At 39.5% G+C, this 21,736-nt stretch overlaps 1 protein-coding gene across 1 annotated transcript in view; it reads right to left on the bottom strand.

Moving 5' to 3' along the window:
• btv (beethoven) overlaps nucleotides 1-21,736 on the bottom strand; it is a 59,757-nt gene that overhangs the window by 1,503 nt on the left and 36,518 nt on the right. The window contains exons 45-77 of the mRNA XM_053744548.1: nucleotides 21,421-21,534; nucleotides 20,904-21,114; nucleotides 20,556-20,641; nucleotides 20,104-20,241; nucleotides 19,594-19,753; nucleotides 19,228-19,390; nucleotides 18,414-18,609; nucleotides 17,842-18,056; nucleotides 17,258-17,354; nucleotides 16,980-17,116; nucleotides 16,369-16,578; nucleotides 15,864-16,077; nucleotides 15,265-15,365; nucleotides 15,010-15,166; nucleotides 14,254-14,402; nucleotides 13,801-13,961; nucleotides 13,476-13,585; nucleotides 13,014-13,145; nucleotides 12,538-12,696; nucleotides 11,988-12,143; nucleotides 11,758-11,880; nucleotides 11,200-11,392; nucleotides 10,177-10,307; nucleotides 9,704-9,844; nucleotides 4,757-4,855; nucleotides 4,308-4,452; nucleotides 3,782-4,038; nucleotides 3,212-3,335; nucleotides 2,672-2,799; nucleotides 1,628-1,735; nucleotides 1,196-1,328; nucleotides 683-808; nucleotides 28-170 (exon numbers count right to left, since the gene is read on the bottom strand). Coding sequence (XP_053600523.1) covers nucleotides 28-170; nucleotides 683-808; nucleotides 1,196-1,328; nucleotides 1,628-1,735; nucleotides 2,672-2,799; nucleotides 3,212-3,335; nucleotides 3,782-4,038; nucleotides 4,308-4,452; nucleotides 4,757-4,855; nucleotides 9,704-9,844; nucleotides 10,177-10,307; nucleotides 11,200-11,392; nucleotides 11,758-11,880; nucleotides 11,988-12,143; nucleotides 12,538-12,696; nucleotides 13,014-13,145; nucleotides 13,476-13,585; nucleotides 13,801-13,961; nucleotides 14,254-14,402; nucleotides 15,010-15,166; nucleotides 15,265-15,365; nucleotides 15,864-16,077; nucleotides 16,369-16,578; nucleotides 16,980-17,116; nucleotides 17,258-17,354; nucleotides 17,842-18,056; nucleotides 18,414-18,609; nucleotides 19,228-19,390; nucleotides 19,594-19,753; nucleotides 20,104-20,241; nucleotides 20,556-20,641; nucleotides 20,904-21,114; nucleotides 21,421-21,534 — 4,917 coding nt within the window. The remainder of the gene's footprint in view (nucleotides 1-27; nucleotides 171-682; nucleotides 809-1,195; nucleotides 1,329-1,627; nucleotides 1,736-2,671; nucleotides 2,800-3,211; nucleotides 3,336-3,781; nucleotides 4,039-4,307; nucleotides 4,453-4,756; nucleotides 4,856-9,703; nucleotides 9,845-10,176; nucleotides 10,308-11,199; nucleotides 11,393-11,757; nucleotides 11,881-11,987; nucleotides 12,144-12,537; nucleotides 12,697-13,013; nucleotides 13,146-13,475; nucleotides 13,586-13,800; nucleotides 13,962-14,253; nucleotides 14,403-15,009; nucleotides 15,167-15,264; nucleotides 15,366-15,863; nucleotides 16,078-16,368; nucleotides 16,579-16,979; nucleotides 17,117-17,257; nucleotides 17,355-17,841; nucleotides 18,057-18,413; nucleotides 18,610-19,227; nucleotides 19,391-19,593; nucleotides 19,754-20,103; nucleotides 20,242-20,555; nucleotides 20,642-20,903; nucleotides 21,115-21,420; nucleotides 21,535-21,736) is intronic.

Raw genomic sequence — 21,736 nt, 5'->3', positions numbered from 1 at the left:
CATAATACAGTAACGAACGGTACTTACCTGCGGCAGATACCTAAGCAGCAGCGCAGGCGCACGCGCATGCGGCGCATGGTGCGCGCGCGCGGGGCCGAGGGCGCCCCCCCCCCACACCGCGCCGCTCAGGCGCAGGCCCACCACCCGCACCCCCGCCGACACGTCGTCCTCTGATAATAATATTCGTATATCAGGCTTTTATGTTAAGATTCTCTTTTAAAATAATTAGATTCTCTTTTAATAGAATTTACTATATAAGACTCTCAGTGTCTTATATAGTAAATTATATTACCATACAAAACATCTAATTTTTATTAAATATCAATCTTCAAAATGGCAAATTTTTATTAAATATCAATCCTCAAAACTACAAGCGGTAAATTATTGTTTTCTTATCATAGCTTCCATAGTAACCGCTAGCTGATTAAGTTATAAACTATATTAAATCTTATAATACAAATGCGAAAATGAGTTCATTACTACGTGTTCACACTCTTTTACTCAACTCCGTCAAAGTCTGCCAAAACGGATAATCTGCGATAATATTTAACTGTTGGCAGTTGACACACTAGTCCTACTATGCTATATATTAACATAAAAATAACATACTAGAGTTGACTAAACAGCGTGATTGTAAATAAAAAATATTCAGTGATACTAGTGTGGCACCCCTAATAGTTACCAGCAGCAGAGTCCCAGCTGGCGCACAGCACGAGGTCGCGCGGCGCGCGCGCGAGAGTCGCGGCGGCGCGCGCGCGCAGCGACCACACGGCGCGCGACGGCCGCAGGAACTGGCGCAGGTCCAGCTCTGAAACATCATTCGCTTCACATACTTACACTGACTTAACATCTTGTTATTTTATTTGTCTAGTATATTGTCGTTATTTATGTTTCTTTTTAATGTCACACCCATAATGTACATACGGAACAGAACTGGATGAAAAGAAACAAATGATTTTTCGCTAGAGGCGCAAACTAGTGAACGAATAAAGAGTAATAGGCATTTCTTTATTTTCATTGGCTGTTTCTTCGGTAGTGGTCTTCCCAAAATCTAAGAAGTCTGAATCTAGTTGGTTTGGCTCTGTCACATGTTTGCTCAAGTAAATTGGTCTGTGGCCCAAGTACACTATCACAGGCAAAATATCAAAACTAAAAATCGGAACTCCTAAAGCACGTGAAGTTGAAGATAAGGCACCTTTAGGTAGTTGGTCGCCGCGTTCTACGTCGCGCATGCGCTGTAACGCGGCACGCGCACGCTCACAAAACTCTCGTATATATGCGGCGGGCGACGCCGGGCCCGACCACAATGTCTGCCACTCTGCCGGCACCTGATAGATACAACAATTTATTTTTTCGTGCTCGTAAACTATGACACTATATTTCAATGTAAGCTGCCTAAAGTTAGATCATAGAAAGTAAAATATACTCATTTTTGTATGTCTTGTTTGCTCGGTGTAAAATAAAATCTCATACAACAGTAAAATGTTCTAGGGAAAATATATATTCGTTTACTCAACTTATAAGCGGCCAGTACATCCACGAATTTCGATAGTAAAACAAAATTTTACCCTCGCCACTAAATGCTTCGATTCACAATCGTCACGACGATGTACAACGTTAAACTCACGGTATAAAGCACAGATTCCCGGCTGAGCGTGGCGTGCAGCGTGCGAGCGACCGCGGCCGCGGACAGAGCCTCGCCGGCAGCCACCGACCCCCACCAACCACCGCCCACCTGAATACACACATATGATCAAATACCACCCTCACTTTCATCACCAATTAGTTTCTGTAATAACAGAAATGCGTAAGTTAAGACTTAGAGAAGTAAACACTTTAGTTTGTACGTCTTCATGCCTTATCTAAAATATTTTTGAAATTTTGCATAAATAGAATTTCGTAGTACAGAGATGGACATAGACAACTTTCATGTCGGAGAAAGTATTGTTCCCATGGGAAAGTCACGTGGGCGAAAGCTTGTATATCATAAACATGATTTTATTGTGGCTAGGTCACATAGAACCTATGTTTTGGTAAATTCATATTATCATCAATTGCAATAGTATTGTATAATGACAGTTCTTAGAAATTAAAATGAATGCTTTGATAATACAGCTGGACAAAGGCGTCTCTTTTTTCCTCAACTCTTATCTCGCCAGAATTTACAAAACAATGTCTAAAACAAGATAACATAGATAAATATGACACAACTAGGTAGCCATTAAATATATGTACTTATATGACAGATACCGTTCCAGTGGCACCATTAATAAATATTGTTTAATCATTGGCTACGTACTTGCGTAAAATAGTAAAGGACAATGTTACACTTATCCGATTTTGCTAACATACTTATAAGCAACTATGAGGCTTGCCTCATGCAAAATCGGCTATTTCCACCACTTATCCATTGATTCGATTTAATTCAAAATCTTGTCTCTGCTATGAGGGTGTAAAAAATACCACCTGCTATAGAAAAGCCATTGAAACACTATGGTATAACACAATGCTAAATATAACACAGACGTAAGTAAACCTCATAAAAGCAGCCATGATAAAGCAATCGCTTTTGCTTTGTTATGATGACCATAGCCTAGATGAGTCGTACAATGCGATCGAAAACAGGATCATACAAATAACAAGCAGGTCGTAACGTGTCTAGGGTACTTACATCTTTAATCTGATAATCTTCCTTGATGAGAGGATTACCAGACATGAGTTTCTTCCAAAGGGACCGCAAAGACGCGACAGGCGATGGACCGCCAGTGATTTTGCTTGTATCTGCGATGGTATCAAATTCTGGAAGCAATACATCATTATACTACAATTATAACATTAAATAATTGCAAATTCATTTTACTGTCAGATTCTTGCGGGGTGTAAGTTTTTGCGGGCTAACTTGACTTGCGGTTAACTGTACATAAGGCAAGGCTGTCGCTGGGCACAGTTGATTCAATATTTTATTTTGTCTTTGGACCTAGTTATTATAAAACAATGTACTGACGCAGTGTACTCTTGTAGCTAGGGCTTCGAAACGAAAAACGCAAATATAATAAGATTTTTTAATTTTCTTAACATTATGGTAAAACAAAACTGAGAAATTGTTCATGTGTTGTTTCGAAGGTCAAAGAAAATTTTGAGACTTGAAAGTCCATTAGAAGTCCATTAAGGAAAAGGCAAAAATTCATTATAACTTCCATTATCAACAAACCTTTCAATCCCATAATGATATCGTCAGCGGCGGTCCTCTCCCAAGCGACGCGGCAGTTGGCAGGCAAGCCCAGCAGTTGTGGTGTATCGATATCGGGCAAACCCTCGAATGCTGACACGTAAGTCTAGAGCAACAACCAAAATTAATATTTTCGAAATAATAATATTTTGAATGTGAAACTGTCATCAGAAAGATTCTGTTGCTTAGAACGGGTGACAAAAAATAATGTTCTTGCAGTAGTTGAGTCTTGGGGCTTACCATCATCTCTTAAAGCGATCCATTTTAAGACCTAAACTGAGCTGCATCGCAAATTCGTACCATCGACTTAATTTTTAGTATGAATGAGATTCATTTTAGGTGCCTAAATTGAACTGAGTTGCATTAGAATCGTTCTGTAAAAGTTGATCTTGGATGCAACATCTTGTCTTTATTACTTTGTAAGATCAGCGGAAGTACAGGTGAAAGTTAATCAAAGCTTGTAAGAATAATTATTCCCGTAATAAATACACAAGGCTAGTACACAAAACGGCCTTTCACTATCTAACCTACGTTATTCCACAAAACACTCACATGTAATTCGTTGGTGAGCGGTAGTTTAAGCGGCAACCCCCTGGGGCGCCAGTCGTGCGCGAAGGCAGCGTCGGCGAGGCAGGCGGCGGCGAGCGCGCGCAGCAGCACGCGGTCGCGCGCTGCGGGCACGCGCGCGCTGTACAGCGTCTGCGTCAGTGCGCGCGCGCCCTCGCGGCCCAGGCGGGCCCAGCACGAGCGCGACAGCGCCGCGCACGTCGACACCTCGCCCCACTCCCATGAGTACCACTGGCTCCAACCTGATGTTCAACTTCGTTGTAATGTGGAATTCACTTGTCAAACTGTTTCAAATTACACAAGTAAAGTAGATCTTTACGGAACTACAAGTAGACGGATTGACAAGTAGACGGATTGTATTACAAAATGTTCAATTATTATTATTTCAAATTAGACCGAACGGGAAAGAAAACCGATCGTTCCGGAGGGATTAACTTTCTCTAGCTGTTCTATAAGAAAATAATACACAGCAATAGCTAGAAGAATGGCAAGATGATGTTAAACAGCCCACCTTGCGGGATGTAGGCGCGGCGTTCCTGCGCCAGCGCATGGAACAGCGCCAGACACGCGTGCATGCGCACGAGCGCCGGCTCGGCCGAGTACTCGCCCCACGCGCATAGTGTGCCAACTACATTGCGCTTCACCCCCTCCGGCGCCTGGGACAAACATTATTTACAAAAATACCGTGACGCAACAAATTATTTTAGAAAATGGAAACACAACATTTAGGGCCTGTTTCACCGCTTGCTGACAAGTATCTGGTAGCCTATACAAGTAAAATATCTAACAGATAAAATGTGTTACACAAGTGTTGGACAAACTGGTACTGGTCTTCCGGCTGATTTATCTAGTTCGTTTATCCATCAGATTATATGATATTTTATCAAAAAGTGATGAAACAGAGCTTTAGAATTGAAATAATTAATTGATAAAAAAATAATACAGAAACAATAGACTTACCTCCAAAATAACATTGATACAGACATTAGACAACACTGCTGGGACTTGGCTATCTTCGGAAACAATCCAGAGTCGAAAATCGTCATTAAAATCTTCAGGCTGAAACAAAACGTTGCCGAATGAGAAAAATGTTTATTGATATAATTAAGGCCGCATAACTTTTGGACACATTTCACAGTACGAAAGATATGATAAAGATATGATTTCTATCTCATATTAGTGCACGTCCTGCGTTTCAGTATATTGCGTACGCGGAGTTGGCTGTGTACATAAATTAACAAGGACTGTGTGTATGACCACATGCCCTTAATGCTAATAAGATATGATAAGAGTTGAGTACTGTTGAACTTAAATTACTTAAATTGGGCAGTGGTTAAGGGAATAAAATTAAATATATGTTGTAAGAATTCTCAAAAGATCATTTTTATTATTGGTTGCTAAGCACCAATGCCATAGTCTTTTTAAATGTATTTTTTAATAATCAATACTCCCACTTAAATTAAAAAGACCTACATTGACATTAATTAAATATTCCATAACCCTTTGTTAACTGAAAATAACTCAAACACTATTCATAATACTATCTCTAATAAAGTTAAACCGGCTAAGGGGTAACGCCTTGGTCAGAAAATCAGCAAGTTGATACGAACTTTCTACATACTCTATGTTAATTATTTTCAGTTCCACCTTTTCTCTAATAAAATTATAACGAACATCGATATGCTTGCTTCTTTTATGAAATACAGGGTTATGTATTAATTTAAACACTTTGGCTATCAATTTTTAATGTTACAGTATTTTGTGGTTTGCCTATATCCAATAAAAATTGTCTTAACCACAAAATCTCTCTAGCAGCATCACTAGCAGCCATATATTCGGATTCTGTTGTAGACAATGCTACTGTATTCTGTTTTCGACTTGCCCAAGTAACAGGTCCACCATTCATTAAAAATAAATGTCCAGTATTAGATTTTCTAGAATCTATGTCACCTGCAAAGTCAGAATCCGAATATCCAATTAACTCTGTACCATTTCCATATACAATTGACACATCTTTTGTAGTAATCAAATAACGTATAATACGTTTTACAGCATTGACATGTGTAGCACCTGGATTACTTACATATCTACTCACTAAATTAACAGCGTAAGTAATATCAGGTCTAGACACCGAAGACAAAAATATTAGCGCTCCCACTGCTTCTCTACATGGAAAACTATTAACAGTATCATTCTCATCTTCATTTTTAGATAGTTTTACATTTACATGCACGGGTGTGCTACAGCCTTTAGCTTCTGTTAAATTAAACTTTTTTATTACACTCTCAATGTAATATCTTTGACTTATAGATATACGACCTGGTCTCTTATTTATTTCCATACCAACAAAAGAATTCAACTTTAATGTTCTAATTTCAAAATTATTTCCTAAGTCATTTAATATTACTGATAAAATGTCTTTGTTTTCTGATAACAATAATCCGTCATCTACATAGATTATTAACAAAACTTGAATATTATTAAAATATCCAACAAAGATTATCTGCATGACACGGTTTAAACCCATAAGTAGTAAGAAACAATGTAAACTTTTTGTTCCAACAGCGGGGAGACTGTTTAAGACCATATAACGATTTGTTCAACTTACATACTTTCGACGAGTCTGCTTCGACACCCTCTGGTACCTCCATATAGATTTCCTTCAAAAGATCACCGTACAAGAATGCAGTCTTTACATCAAATTGTTCAATCTCTAAATTTTTTTTTGCCGCTACACTCAATATTAATCTAATTGAATCATACCTGGAGGTCGGTGAAAAAGTTTCCTTGTAATCCATACCTTTAATTTGGGAAAACCCACGAGCACACAGGCGAGCTTTATACCTCTCTATTTCTCCTTCCTTATTTTTCTTAATACTAAAAACCCATTTACATGTGATAGGTTTCTTTGGTGTTCTATCCACAATATTCCAAGTATTATTTTTCTCATGAGATTTAAGCTCATCCTCAATAGCTTTCTTCCAATTTTTCTTCTCCAGCCCAGTCACAGCTTCTTCATACGTCTCTGGGATGTTGATTTCTGTTAAATTCACCTCCATATTCTTATTTTTCCGAGGTCTTAATGTCATGCCTGTATTGCTAGCTGGTTGATAACAAACATCTTGATCTTCAGAGCTTTTCATACTTTCATCTGATGAAGATGCTTCTAGGGTATCAGTTTCATCTAAGGTACTTTGTTGTGGAGTTCTTGTCTGCTGATCTTCCTCAGCCTGTCCATCAATGTTTATTTCCGCATAGTTTCTCCTTGGCTCTGTTACACTACTGAGCTCATCAAACCTGACATCCCTTGACACAGTTATCTTTTTCGTATTTTGATCAAACATTCTATAATTTTCTTGCTCATATCCCACCAACATCATTTTGGTACTTTTCTTGTCTAACTTCTTTCGTTTTTCATTAGGAATATGTACATACCCAACTGAACCAAATATTCTAATGTGATTCAAATTCGGTCTTTGATTGAACCATAGCTCATAAGGTGAAACATCTATAGTTTGACTAGACGAGCTTCTATTCAACAAATAAACAGCACAGTCAACTGCCTCAGCCCACAAGTTCATGGGGATATCTTTTGCATAAAGCATAGACCTTGCGCTCTCCATTATTGTTCGCAGTTCTCTTTCAGACCTTCCATTCTGCTGCGGGGTATAAGGGGCTGTACATTCATGAGTTATTCCTTTAATTTCCAGGAAGTTCTTAAATTCTTTATTCACATACTCACGACCATTATCTGTGTGCAGGATACGTACATCATGCTGGAATCTATTGTTGACTATCGCATTATATTTCTTGAAACATTCAAGCACTTCATCCTTGTGCTTTAGAAAATATACATGGCGATAACTCGTAGCACCATCTTTAAATAAAACAAAATAGTCACTACCTGATACTGATGACTCCGACATAGGTCCGCAAACATCACTGTAGACTATATCTCCTGCTTGTGTTGCACCTCTCATGGATTTCTTAAATGGATTTCTGGCTTGCTTACCATATTGGCATGCTTCACAAACAAAATTGCCATTTCCAGTCAATACTACGGGAATTGCTCCAGTTTTGCTCATATTTTTAATCTCTTTTACATTTAAGTGCCCTAATCGTTCATGCCACATTTTAATATCTGATTGCACAATATTACAGCTTTCTTGTATGATTGCTTTTATATCTAGCTCATATAAATTGTTTTCTTTCAGATGTGCTGACATTACAACTTCATTATTTTTTATTATTTGAGTACTTTCTTTATTTTTCATTATTATATAACCCTTTCTGATTACAGCTCCTTCAGAAAATAAATTTCTTCGTAAATCAGGCACATACAGTACATTTTCTAATCTGCTTTCTTGCCAATTTCCTTTCAACTTACTTTTTACCAAAACCGTTCCCTCACCAAGTACTTCAATATTCTGTTTGTTTCCTAATTTGACAGTCCTGTTACTATCATTCTGATTAAATTCCATATATTGACAGAAGAATTCACGCCTGTATGTCATGTGCATGGATGCTCCACTGTCTAATATCCATATGTTGTCTCCATTTGCAGATGACCAATCACTCTCTGCATTGTATACTAACATATTCTGTTGCTCTTGATTCTTACGAATAGATTTCATAGGCGCTCTGCATTCTCTAGCAAAATGACCACGTTTATTACAATTGTAACAGATAAATCTATGACCAGATAAATCAGATAAATCTATGAAGTACTTGCATTTCTCACGGAACTAGGTTTATCATCCTCTTTTACTTGTTTCAAATTTTTCTTCGAGGTTAGCAAAGCAGTATCATCTTTCATATCTTTCAGTAGACTTGCTTCTTTGTCAATCAAACGTGACGTTAGGTTTTGGATCGTCTGATTATCTGGACCAAGTGATAACCATGCTTGGCGCAGAGAACGATATGTAGATGGTAATGTGCTCAAAATTTTAGTTATCACTGCCATATCACTTAATTTCTCACCACATTTTCTAAGCTGTTTGGCTAACCCTTCTACTTTTGAAACATGCTGTGCCATTGTATCACCAGAACAATAGGAATATTGGTAGAATTTCTCATGCACCATCATTTTATTGAATTCCGACTTATGCTCATATAATATTTCTAATTTACTCATAACTTCCTTCGCAGTTTCGCAGTTTTCTATCAGAGATATCTGATTCAGGTCCATTGACGAGGTCAAAATAAACATAGCCATACCGTCATCTCTGTTCCATTGCACTTGCGCTGCAGTTTCAGTTGGTTTTGGAGTTTCAATGTTCAAGCCTTTTGCTCTCAAGGCGCACTTGACCTGGAACTTCCATTGCTTGAAATTTCTACCATCAAACTTCTCAATTTTCATTGAATTTGACACTTCCATTTTGAATTGCGATCTTCACTTTCTTTGGAAAATTTTTTCCCGGAAAATATTTCCTTTCTTCTGCTCTTTACTCAATATCTATTCCCTTGATCGGCTTTTCAGGGCCCATAACCACTTAAATTACTTAAATTGGGCAGTGGTTAAGGGAATAAAATTAAATATATGTTGTAAGAATTCTCAAAAGATCATTTTTATTATTGGTTGCTAAGCACCAATGCCATAGTCTTTTTAAATTTATTTTTTAATAATCAATAGTTGAGATAGACATGAAATTAATAACTGTAAATTACACGGCATTTTGACTGGTATTAAATGCTCGAACTCTGCGTATGCTCGAAGCTCGGACCTAGTCAAGCAAGTCAATTGTTACATCCGCTACGGATCCGCTTACGTTATACGCTCATACTGTGGACGTACACCTAAGACATTTTTTATTTTTCTTTTCTTTTCATTCCATAATACTGGATTGTCACAAACTGCTTTCTGGGTTAAGATCGTGTGCTGTGGGTTTTCATTAAAAAGAAAATTACCGGGCGCTGAGTGACCTCCAGCACGAAGTTTTGCAGCTGGTCGCCGAGCGCGGCCGCGCCCGCCACCACGCACAGCCAGCCGCCGCGTCGGCAGCGCTCCACCGCCGCCTCCCACGCCGCCGCGCCTTCCGATACGTTGATCTGAAGTAGCGTGACCACAATGTTTCATCACTCTGTTCCACTAAATTTATAGACACTGGCCCCGGTCTTCTTCCGAAAATGTCTATTGAGCGCAGTAGTTTGTAACTTGTGAGAAATTACTACACAATATAAAAATTGACTTGAAAAAGTGCCTGTGAAGTCTAATTTCTGAATAAATAATTAGATTTTGACAGTATCCAATTTTGTACTGCAAAAGTTGCATCGGATAAGTGCATCATAATTATATGGTCAAAAATTATTCATTAACATGTTAAGATTGTGATAGAGTGCCGATATAAAAGATATGTAATAGAACAAACGAGAGTACAAACCATAGTGAGAGCGCGCGCATGCGCGACGAGCGCATCGAGCGCGTGCGCGCCCAGCGCCAGCACGACGCGGCGCGTGCGCGCCAGTCGCGCCGCGGTCTGGATCACGTCCGATGAACGCATCACGCTGCTGCCTGTTATGTTAGTCGTAACCATAAATGATTTCAGAAGAAATATTTTCCAGCAGACACGTGACAGGAGTGGTGGTACTTAGTGACAGACAAGCGTTTACTGACAGTTGAGAGCTTTCATCTTACGGAATATGCCTACGTTCTTCTGCCTAAGTTCACGCAAACGTAAGCTTAGAACGTCTTATACGTTCTAAGCTTACGTTTGCGTGAACTTATTAATTAGTTGAGTTGCGCCCGACTTTTTGGGAAGAAACTGGGAATATACTGAGCGCAAAACCACTTTTGAACTGTTGACAGTATGATTGTCGTAACCCATTACGACCTTTCCCTTACTCGGCTGAATTATGTTAATGTAGAGAAATAAAGATAGTCTACTGTAAGCGTAAGCAAAATTTAATAAGAGGAAAACTTTCTGTTGTCAATGTAAACGTCAGTCTGGCATTATTATTATTATTTTGATCTGAAGCGGTGGTGGTGTAATGGTTAAGACGCCCGCCTGTGGATCGAAAGATCTCAGGTTCGACCTACTCTTGTCATATGAGTTTGTATACCGATCTGACTCTTATATAGTTGAAGGAAAACATCGCGGTTGACAGTGTAGTTCCCTAGTGTGTATGCGACTACCTTCCACTATATGGCGGTAGGTAGTCGTTAAAGTCAGATGTCTTTAGACGAATAAAATCTGACAATAGTATTAGCAGTAACGCACTCGATATGATGATGATGATGATTATTATTTTGTTCTTGGTTTGTAACGCCAGCGCAATCATCGGACGGGTAATGGGTCCTCACAATTTTTATTACAAAAATAGAATTTATAAAACAGTGAAAATGTATAATGCCAATGTCCAAAAACGAAAACGAGAAACCCAGCATTATACAGCTATACAGTTACCTAGATAATGGTCGACCAGGGCCACAAGAGCCCTATACCGCGAGTCGGGGCGAAGCGCGGAGGCCGCGAGCGCGGTCTCCAGTGGGGTTAGTCCTAAGCGCCCGAGCGAGGATAGGTCGCCGCTTTCGATGAAATTTTGCCATAGTGCTTTGTCGTCTAAGTTCAACTTCTTGAATAGAACTTTGCTTGTTAGCTGTAGAAAATAATGGGATATTATTTTACGACATAGTCTAGTCTGTCTATAAACCGATTTTTAACTTTTTTTTTGCCATTGCAATACCAAATCTAATGGTGAAGATTTGTTGATAAACACTCAGTCTTGCAAGCCAAGAGAACAAAGCGATCCCACTATCTATTCTGTATAGACTGTTTTTAATCAAACGTTTGAAAAAATAAAACGTAATGATCAAACTACAAGTAATACAACAACAAACTATTACAAACAGAAATTTTGAAATAAATAACAATGTGAAAAAAGTGTTACTATCATCATTGCGTGTCCTTAATGTAGACTTATCTATGGAGCAAAGAAGAAAAATATGCCGAATTAATAAATACCATAATTTGTGCAATATTCTTGATACATTCTTCAGGAATCCACGAGTAACTTTTCTCGATCTTGTTGATAATATCTTTGTCATCATCAGTAATGGTGACGTTACCCAAAAACAACTGCCAAAGCTGCAAGGAAAATGTATTTATTCGTTGTTCAATAATGAAATAATAATTTCAAATTTATTAATAAAAAAGTGATTTAAATATGACATAGAAGTATTGTAAAAGTATACCTTCTCCGGGAAATCTTCTTCGTAAACTTCTTTCAGCAAATATATCACTACGGTATATTTGTCTTTCTTGTGCAGAGCCAACAACACCCTTTCGATGATTCTTCTTGTGAAGTACTTTACTACTTCCTCGGTGTTGACGTCCTTTGTGTCTTTTGACTGTGGATAAATTCGCGGCTATTAAATCTACATGCCAATTAAAACCTTGTATGAATATGATGATTGAGAGTTGGATTGTTGCGAATTATTACTTTTATATATTTTATTGTGCACCGCAAGTGTTGGATAGGGCTAACTGGCCAATCACATCAGGCTGATTTATCTAGCAGTTAGTTATATCTGTCAGATTATAATATGATATTTTATCAGAAAGTGGTGAAACAGGACGTATACAAATGCCAATTTGTAAAAAAAATTAAGGGTTAAGGGCCCAAGCAAACAGTGAAAGGCACTAAGTATAAAAATGTCAACATGAGAAATTGTGGTCGGTAAACATCGGGGAAGGATAAGATAATGATCATTGCATCGATTTCGAAAAAAATGCATGAGCAACCTCAGCGTGTCGCACAGCGTCGACGTAGAGGTCGAGCACGGGCTGCAGGGGCAGCGCCAGCAGCGCGCGCGCCGCCGCCAGCCGGCGCACGCGCAGCGCCAGCGCCGCGGCGCGGCGCGCGCTGCTGCAGTACTTAGCGGCCGCCGCCGAGCTCGACCGCTGCAAATTCACAAGCTTTCATTTCGTTTCGGGACAGGTCAAATGTCAGATGTCTGACTGTAATCAAATCTTGCAAAAATATCCACTTCCACTGGTCCTACAGTATTGGAATTTTCCACGTCCCTTCAGATCCGTGACAAGGTATTATTATGATATGCATTACCTGACGGTGTGACCTGGACCCACAAAAAGCGAGGAATTCTTCGTCGGTTTTTGTCATAAGTTGTATGCAAGAAGTTCTCTCTGACTATAATAAAAGCACGTGGCAAAAATGTCATTAAATTGTAAGCTAACTGAAGAATGAGTGCAATTAATACCTGCAAATCCGCAGCCGCCTGAAGCGCTTCTTTGATGGTGACAGCTGTAGCGCGCGTTTGTTTGAGCGATTCGAGGAGGTTGGCGTCGTGCAGTATGTCAATCTTTGTTGATAATTCACGTAGCAAGTTCTCCTACAAATGTTGAACAATTTTAATCATTATGTGATATTCGTATTTTTATCCAAATAACCTATTCATGCTCAATTATGTGATTTTTGAAGATTAGATAATATACCAAATACCAACATTTCCTCGAATAAAACACCCATTTATTATTTGAATATGAGTCATATAATGCGCGTGTGACACCTATGAGCAAGCCGGCGTTGACAAGGCTGTAAATACTACTTCCTGGCTGTTGGCCTACTCAAGGCCTACTCAATTGTTTACAACGAGATTAACATAAAGATCACCAGGCTATACATTTCATATTTGAACCTAAAAATTATCCTTCTAACATACCTGAAGTTCGTACTGCTGCTTCTGTAGCGTAGCTTTCTGTATTTTTATTTCTTTACATTTTTCATTCATCTCTGGATTTTGCTGCTGAAGCGCGTGATTCACCAAGCGATCTGGTAATGTTTATTAGTATTAAGTAACACTATGATTTATGTATTTTTCTAATGGAAAGAATTAGTAATGAATAAGTTAAAGTTTCGGATTTCATGGTATCCTCAGTGCGCGAGTCTGAGTCGTACTTGGCCGGTTTTTAGTACCAACAAACATGTTATGATTGTGTTAGCTATATTGTTGCGAAACTTAAATTTAAATAAATAAAAGAACCCACCAGTGAGCGGGTCTAATCTGGCAGCAAAGTTAACCATTGCGACTTGAGCGGCAAACCGCGGCGGCAAACTAGGCGGCTGTTCACACTGCAGCGCCAGCCGTGCGCCGTCCAGCGCCGCGGACCAACTTCGTACGCCCGTCACCACCAGCGGGCGGTTTAGTCTGCAAACAGAATAGCAAAAATTCCTACCGTGAAACCGGAGAAAAATTATCGCGAGGACTTAGTTCATGGAAAATATTAGTTATGTGTGTTTGCAGTGGATAGGTAAAACACATATTTTTATTTGTTGTACTGTAACGAAACGAAAAAATTTCTGCTATTTTGAGTCATACAACACAGAACATGTATCATTCAAAAAACAGAGACAATCCGCGCCACGAAAGAAGAGACTAGTAGCACAAACCATTGATATGTCAGGTGTAATATTTCTTGGCGCAAATTGTGATACATTACCTTTGCGCATACTGAGCGGCGGTGCTGAAGTTGTGCGCGGAGTGAGCGACGAGCTCGTGCGAGTCCAGACTGCGGCACAGCCAGCGCAGCGCGTCGCCGTCCGGGTCCAGCAGCAGCGGCGTCAGACCGCACGCTGGTTGTTCTAGCGCCTAGCGGGACATTTATATAATAGTATTGCACTATAATAATCTGCGCATACTGAGCGTCGGTACTTATTTGCTATATTGGTGGTAAGTGATAATTGTTTTTTTCAAGTGTTGTGTATAACCCGCTGATGGGCAAAGACCTTCACAATCTCAACTTATATATACATCTCAACTCTCGATCCAAAGCGTGTTCCCTTCCATTTTCTTCAAAGCCGGCCACCTCGTTCTCGATCAGCCTCGCCAGATCTTTGTACCAAAGGGTTATTGGTACTAACATCATGCCCGTTCGAATCCATTTATCCGTCATCATTCTTCACACATGTCTAGCATCTCTTCTTGACCTATTTTTCATAATCTTTCTAATTTTTCAATTGGTGGCATTAAAAGAGCAACAACTTTTGGACATCCAGTTACTAATTAGATGCCACTTTCTAATTAGTAAAAAACCTTCTCTTTTATATAATTTGTTTTAATTTTTCAGACATGTTTAAGTTTTATTAAATAGCACATTGTCGACAGCAGTAGAATGGGGTTTTAATTTAAGAAAAATTAATATTCCTTTGAATCTTAATTTTTAGAAACATCTAATTCTGAACAAGCAAGTTTTAACCTGTGTAATAACAACGGCATTCTTTATCGCCGTCTCGTCGGCAGGCAGCCCGTCCGCCTCCCACTTCAACTGCATCTCCACGGTTGACAAGAAGTTGATCACGGAGAAAGACGTGTCGGCGAAACTTATTAGCGAACTCCATTTACTTATATATTCTCTGAAAAATACAATTTTATAAAAGTTTTAAAATAAAAAATTTTGAAATTGCCAAACTTTAACTTTGAAATTGATTAATAAGAATCATGATGTACTTACTTAGCTTGGGGTTCAGTGAGGTGTGGTAAATAGATAAGATATGCGGCCGCGAGTAATGATCTCAAAGTCAACTCTCCAATCTCTTTTGAAATGTGTTCCAGCTGAAATATAACACCAAAAATTCGTATTATAAAAAACAATCTCCTTCATAATATTTGAAGCAATCACTACCGGAGAGCATTCTTGAAGAGAGAATAGAGTATAGAGGAGGCAGGTGAGATTTGTCAAGATTGAAGCAAATCTCTGTCTCTCAATCAATATTGCGAAAGTTTGTGAGGATACATCGTCACATTAAGATTGATTATGAAGAGTAACAAACATACACAACAACAAACATACATGTTTGTTGTTGAGTAACAAACATTCACAACAACAAACATACATGTTGTTGTTGTGTATGTTTGTTACTCTTTCACGCAAAATCTATTGGACCGATTGTTATGAAATTTGGTACACGGGTGGTATATATCTTGAAATAACAGATAGGGTACTTTTTATCCGGAAATTGGCCCTGGAGCGAAGCCACGGGGCTCAGCTAGTACTACATGTTGCTGTAAAACCCGTGAAAAATAGAAAAAAAAACTGAACAATAAACTCACGTGTTTTCCCCAAGCAGTGTCCTCGTCGGCCAGCCTGTCCAGCAGCCCCTCGGCGGCCGCGATGGTGGCGGTGGCAGCCTCCAGCCGCAGCTCGATCGCCGCCGCCTCGCGCGTCTCCGTCCCCAGCTGCTGCTTCAGCGCGTCCACGCGCTCCGTCACGCTCTCCAGCCCGGACGACAACGCCGCCAGCTGAGCCTCGGCTTCTTGGAGATTTCTGTTTCATGTCATTTATTACTTCTTACTGTTCTCAATGTGATTTTTGCTTTGAAACCAACCAAAATATCTAAAGCAAAAGATGATTGCTTTTTGCTATATTATACAAATCGATAACCCAACTAAACAATCAGAACATGTCACACTTACTAAGCTGAGCCGATTTTTTTTATATTTTTCACTAAATTTGTATGGAAATATTCTTCCACGTACTAAACATATTGTGAATATTTAAACAGTATATAGCCATAGAGGCATAAGCCCACGTTTGCAGACAAAGGACGCAACTGACCGCTGCAGCGCCCGCTGCTGCAGCAGCAGCGGCTGCACCCTGGCGAGCGCGGCCGCGTAGGCGAGGTTGGCGCGCACCCAGGCGGCCAGCGGCGCGCAGGCGGCGCTGGCGCGCTTGGCCACGCTCGGCTCGAACGAGTGCCCGCGCTTCTCCAGCAGCTTGCTCACCGCCGCCGCCGCTTCCGGCTTGATCTGACTCGCATCTAGACATCTGCGAATATATATCGCCATCACACTATCTGTGGCCTTGTCCTCAACTGTACACTGTATACATCGTGACAAATATGTTGTCACATGTTTTGCTAAAAATATAAGTAAAATAGACATATATAAATACATATTATATACGTCTTTATCCGTTCTAGCCCAAACCAATAGGTTCACAACTCGAAGGCCACGTTTAGCTGTATGGTGGGATCATTGCAATTAAATAGTGTCAAGTTGTCAGCTTATCGTCTATGGAAAGAAGTCCAGTCTCTAATTTGCAACCTTTCTTGATTGACTTTTACAACATTAACATGTATTTGCCACATTCTATGTTTATCTTCACTTCTAGACTAGAAAACATGACGGTTATTAACAACAACAAATATACATTTTTAATTTATCAACCTAATGTCTTCTTTGACTCCTCGTTTGGAAAGGAAATTCTTCATGGAGTGCCACGACGTATCCGCAATGCCCATAAGTCGTAGAACACCTTCCAAAATATCGCGAACTACATCCGGCGGAGCGCGCAAAGAACGAACCTGTAAATTAATGTGACTAATAAATATATTTGAGTTTGTACTAATAGTCTTAGAATAATTTAATACAATGCTACAACGTATTCTAAGTCACACACGTATCTTAAGTCCTACAATGTTAAAAAACATACATTTTCGACATACCTCACTCAAAGATTCTGGCTTAATATCACCGACAGCCGATCTAGCAGCCTCTATTACCGGCTCTACTGAAGCTAGCTCGGCTTCTATCTCTTTCTTCCTACAAAAAGATTTTGGGTGTCAAAACAGCATCAGTCCAAAGAGAAAAAAAAAACAGGTTTCTTTAGGAGTAATACCTAAGGACAATAATGTGTCAATAATTTAGATCCAGAACTTGTAATTATTAATACTGGCTACATTTGAATATTTTAAAATGGAACGAAGAGGTTCAACGAATCCCGTAATAATGTTATTGATTTAGTGGAGCTCTTTGCATGTCTGAATTTGTTCGTAATTAGGTATCCAAGCACAAATAAAATATGCGAAATACTGTAGTGGTCTGGTAGTGGTCGTCAGAATCACTAGTTACTTGTGTAAAGTTGAGTAGTCACATTGCGTAGTTTATATGAGTGGTTTTATTTACCGCAATGAAAAACCAGCAATGTAGTCGATACGAATTCGCCAAATTCAGCGAAATGGACCGCGATAGTGTGGAGTAGGCCTTACGCCTCTCCGTTCAGCCTCCCCGCTGTGTTAGTGTGCCATACCTGATCTGCAGGTTGTGGTTCTCCCGTGTGATGGTAGCGCGCAGCGCGGTCATGTCGTCCTTCTTGGCGGAGTCGTGGCGCACGGTGGCGGCCATCTGGTCCAGCGCCGCGGCGGCCGCCGCTTGCCGCTGCGACAGGGCGCTTCTTTGAGCAGCCGCCTCTTCTTGCAATGTCGCCACAGAGGCCCGCGCACGACGCAGTGCTTCTACTCCTGCCTGGATGTGAAATTACCACACTTGATATTCACATTTACTTTCACATGTATGTTTTAATATGATATATGAATTTTTCCGAGCTGGTGTCGTAGAATGTTATTGTTAGTTAATATAATGTTATTGTTATTTCATTCCCGGCGTCTCAGCGTGTATGACAAAGGGATATCACTGATGCTCATCAATCTCATTGAAAATTGAATTTTCATGCTCTAGGACAATAATAAATAATTTCTAATGTGTGTATTGTAAAGAGACCACCAAGAGTCAAGCATTGGCGCAGACGAGAAAAAAGAATAGAACACTCTGGAAACAGATAAAGAAATCTACTTTGCAGTGCCATCCGAAGTAAGTACTTACGGACAGTATAGTCTGCCTCTGCAACAACGCGTGTTTCTTCTTGTTCAATATGTGATAGTATGTTTTCACGAAGCGCACGTATTTGTACGGCGCACGCATCTCCTCATTTTCTATACTCTTGTAGATGTTTACAAAACCGTCGACGGGTACCGGGTCTGATTGCTCTTTGCTTTGTGAAACATCTTCTTTCATCAATCTGAAAATGATTACGCAAAAATATAAATTACTTACTAGATTGCTTTTACATGACAAACCAAAAACAATATAAAAAAAATTAAGAGCACCAGAAAAATTTGAACTATCTTCTATAATGAAAATACTGGTTATCGGCATTATTATGTTATTAATATTTTACTGTCGCGTCTGCCTGTCTGTTCGCGATACATTTAAAAACTACCGGACGGACCAATACATAGTTCAGTAAGACGAAAGAGATGAATTAATTGGGCCGAGTGGGTATATAGCTCAGTGGTAAATGGCATTGCCCCGGTTAGGCAGGGTCGTGGGTTCGATTCCAACCTGAGTCCTATAATATCTCATGAAAATTTAATTTTAGCTTGAACTATAATTACAAAATGCAATAGAACCAATCCTTGAATCCGAGAATCAAACCGAATTGATGGAATTTAATCGATATTGCAGCAATTACTATTAAAAAAATTACCAAGCTGTGAAAGTGAGCAAACTACAATAATAATACATATGAAAAAGCAGTTTGACGTTAAACCTTACACTACACTAATGCCTACCTCAAACGAAAACAGTAGCAAGTGCGCTGGTACAACTACGTGCAAGTTTCAAAGGTAAAGGTAACCTATCGATTATGAGTCCGGGCATTTCCCGGATAGTGTCCGGGCACCATCCCTCCGTCCACACTACGTGTTCCGTATGTAGCCATGGGAACTTTTTCATGAGGTCCCACAGGTCTTCCTGGCTTTTGTCCAGGCATATCACAATGCCTAAGTACTGTTTTATTTCTGTAATATGTTACAATTGCAGACTTAGCATTTTTTTTTGTTTTTATATTGTAAATTGTCCAGAAAATAGGTTCAATTTTTATTTTTATGGTTAGTAGTATAGTCATAAAGACATATTTTATGTTTGCACGTATGCAAACATAAAACATGTCTTTATGCCATGAAAGAAGAGTAGATATGCTACGGAGTTAAAATACACCTACGCTGTAAAGCGGCGGCGGAGAGTTGCGGCGGCGCGAGCGGCGCGGCGCGCGGGTCGACAGCGCGGCGCAACGCCTCGATGCGCGACAGTGAGGCGCTCTCCGCGCAGCTCTCACTCACCAACACCAGCGCACGACGACCTTCGCTAGCCACCGTCGTCGCCTGATACAAATAGCCTATCAAAGTCAAAGCTTATTCAGAAATTAGACTCACATACTGAGAAGAAATGCCGGAAAATAATATTTCAATAGTGTTGGTCTATTATGCCAAAAGGGCTTACCGTTAGACTACGATCTCTAGTGCGAGTGTGCGAATCGTGTGCTACCTCATCAGTGTGTGAAGACGGAGTTTATGGTCTTAAAGGCTGGTGAAAAATGGTCGAATTATGTTCTACCGGTCCTTGGGCATATTAAAAAACTTCAGGCAGATTTATCTAACAGTTACTTTATCTGACACATATGACATTTTATGAGTAAGTAGTAGATCAGATCCTAAACATTGAAAATTCTCACGTTTTTAAATTGTAAATAGAATTGTTGCGCGGACTCGATGACAAACAAGTGCGCGGACAGAGCCGCGCACGCGAGCCTGGCGGCCGCGCGCCTGCCCGCGCCCGCGCTGCCCACACACGTCACCACGCCGCCGCTTGTCTGACAATTACATGACGAAAAGGAGTTTGACGATTATACTTTCAAAATAAATATGACGAAGTATAATAAATATGACAAAGTAAAAAAATAGCAACGAAAAATTTTGTATTTAAAATAGGTTTTCAAGTGACATTTTTGATACAAGTACCTACTTATTGTCGTCAGACAGACTCTATATAAAAAGAAGAAAATATCCGAACAAATTTTAATATTCATTTATACTTACATTCAAAAATTTAAGATTATCAGCACAATCACCTGTGTTGCCATATAGTAATATCAACGAAATTAACTAAAAACGTTCATCAACTTACCGCTCTAGCCATTGCCGTAGATAATACGGATAGCTCCAAGCACACTTCAGCGCCGATTGCACCAAACGCCAATTCATCTTCAGATACTGTAAAGATAAAATAATACGCTATATTGATTTTGTTATGACGTCACATAGCCTATGTTCGGAATGACATAAGGAATGTAATGACATCCTCCCACATCGTTATTTGACAAGACGTTAAGAATTATTTTGGCATAAATAAATATGAACCTGAAACATGAGACCTGAAACATAGCTCCATCCAGTGGAGACTGGATGGAATCGTGTAATAAAAAAATAAAAAAAAAACATAAAAAATAGACCCATAATAAAAATAAGCACATACGGCACTGGTTAATAATCTTCTGCGTGCGTTGGTACCAATCTTCTCTATCTGTCATATCCAAGTATACTCCGTTGTCGCGCTGTTTCGTGTTAAAATACATAATATCACTACTGTCTTTCAGGTGATGCCTGCATATCGAAGCGAAAGTGCTGCGCTCTTCATCTGATACAAGTCTGTCTTTGAAGATTGAATTTGCTTCAGCAATTAAAGCCTGGAAAATATAACATTAACAAGAAAAGAAGAATCTATGGGGGGGAAAGTTTGTATGAAAATCAGGTCTGTTCCGCTTCGCAAAGAACGAGCGAAGCTACGGGCAAAAGTACTATTAACAAACAAGCAAAAGTACTATTAAGAACTATTAACGCAAAAAGTAAAAAAGTTTGTCCAAATTGATCAAGATTTACTAAAAAGGAATTCAAATTTCTTCCCGAAATACTAATTTGTAGGTTTAGATAATACATTTTTTACTTTAGAAAGTAAAAAATGTATTATCCAAACCTACAAATGAAAAACTTACCAATGACAGTTCAGCTAGATTTGAAGGGGAGTAATATTTTACATTCTCACACCATCTCATCAGATGTGAGGTGTCCCACTTGTAATGTGGTCGAGAGTGAAACGTCTCTGTTACCTGCAAGCGGAAAAATATTTCTAAACAAAAAATAGATGTAACTAGCAGCCCGTTCCGGCTTTGCTCGAATAAAACAATAATCAATTATAAATCTAAACCTTCAGGAATTACATTATCTATTGGTGACAAATCCGTCGAGTAGTTTTCATACAGACACACAAAGAGACAAACAGGTGCGACAGGGGGACTTTTTATATTAGGT

This window comes from Plodia interpunctella, chromosome 4, assembly GCF_027563975.2.
Source record: "Plodia interpunctella isolate USDA-ARS_2022_Savannah chromosome 4, ilPloInte3.2, whole genome shotgun sequence".
NCBI classification, from domain to species: Eukaryota; Metazoa; Arthropoda; class Insecta; order Lepidoptera; family Pyralidae; genus Plodia; species Plodia interpunctella.
Note: the sequence above shows the minus strand (reverse complement) of the source record. Positions and strands in the feature narration are given on the sequence as shown.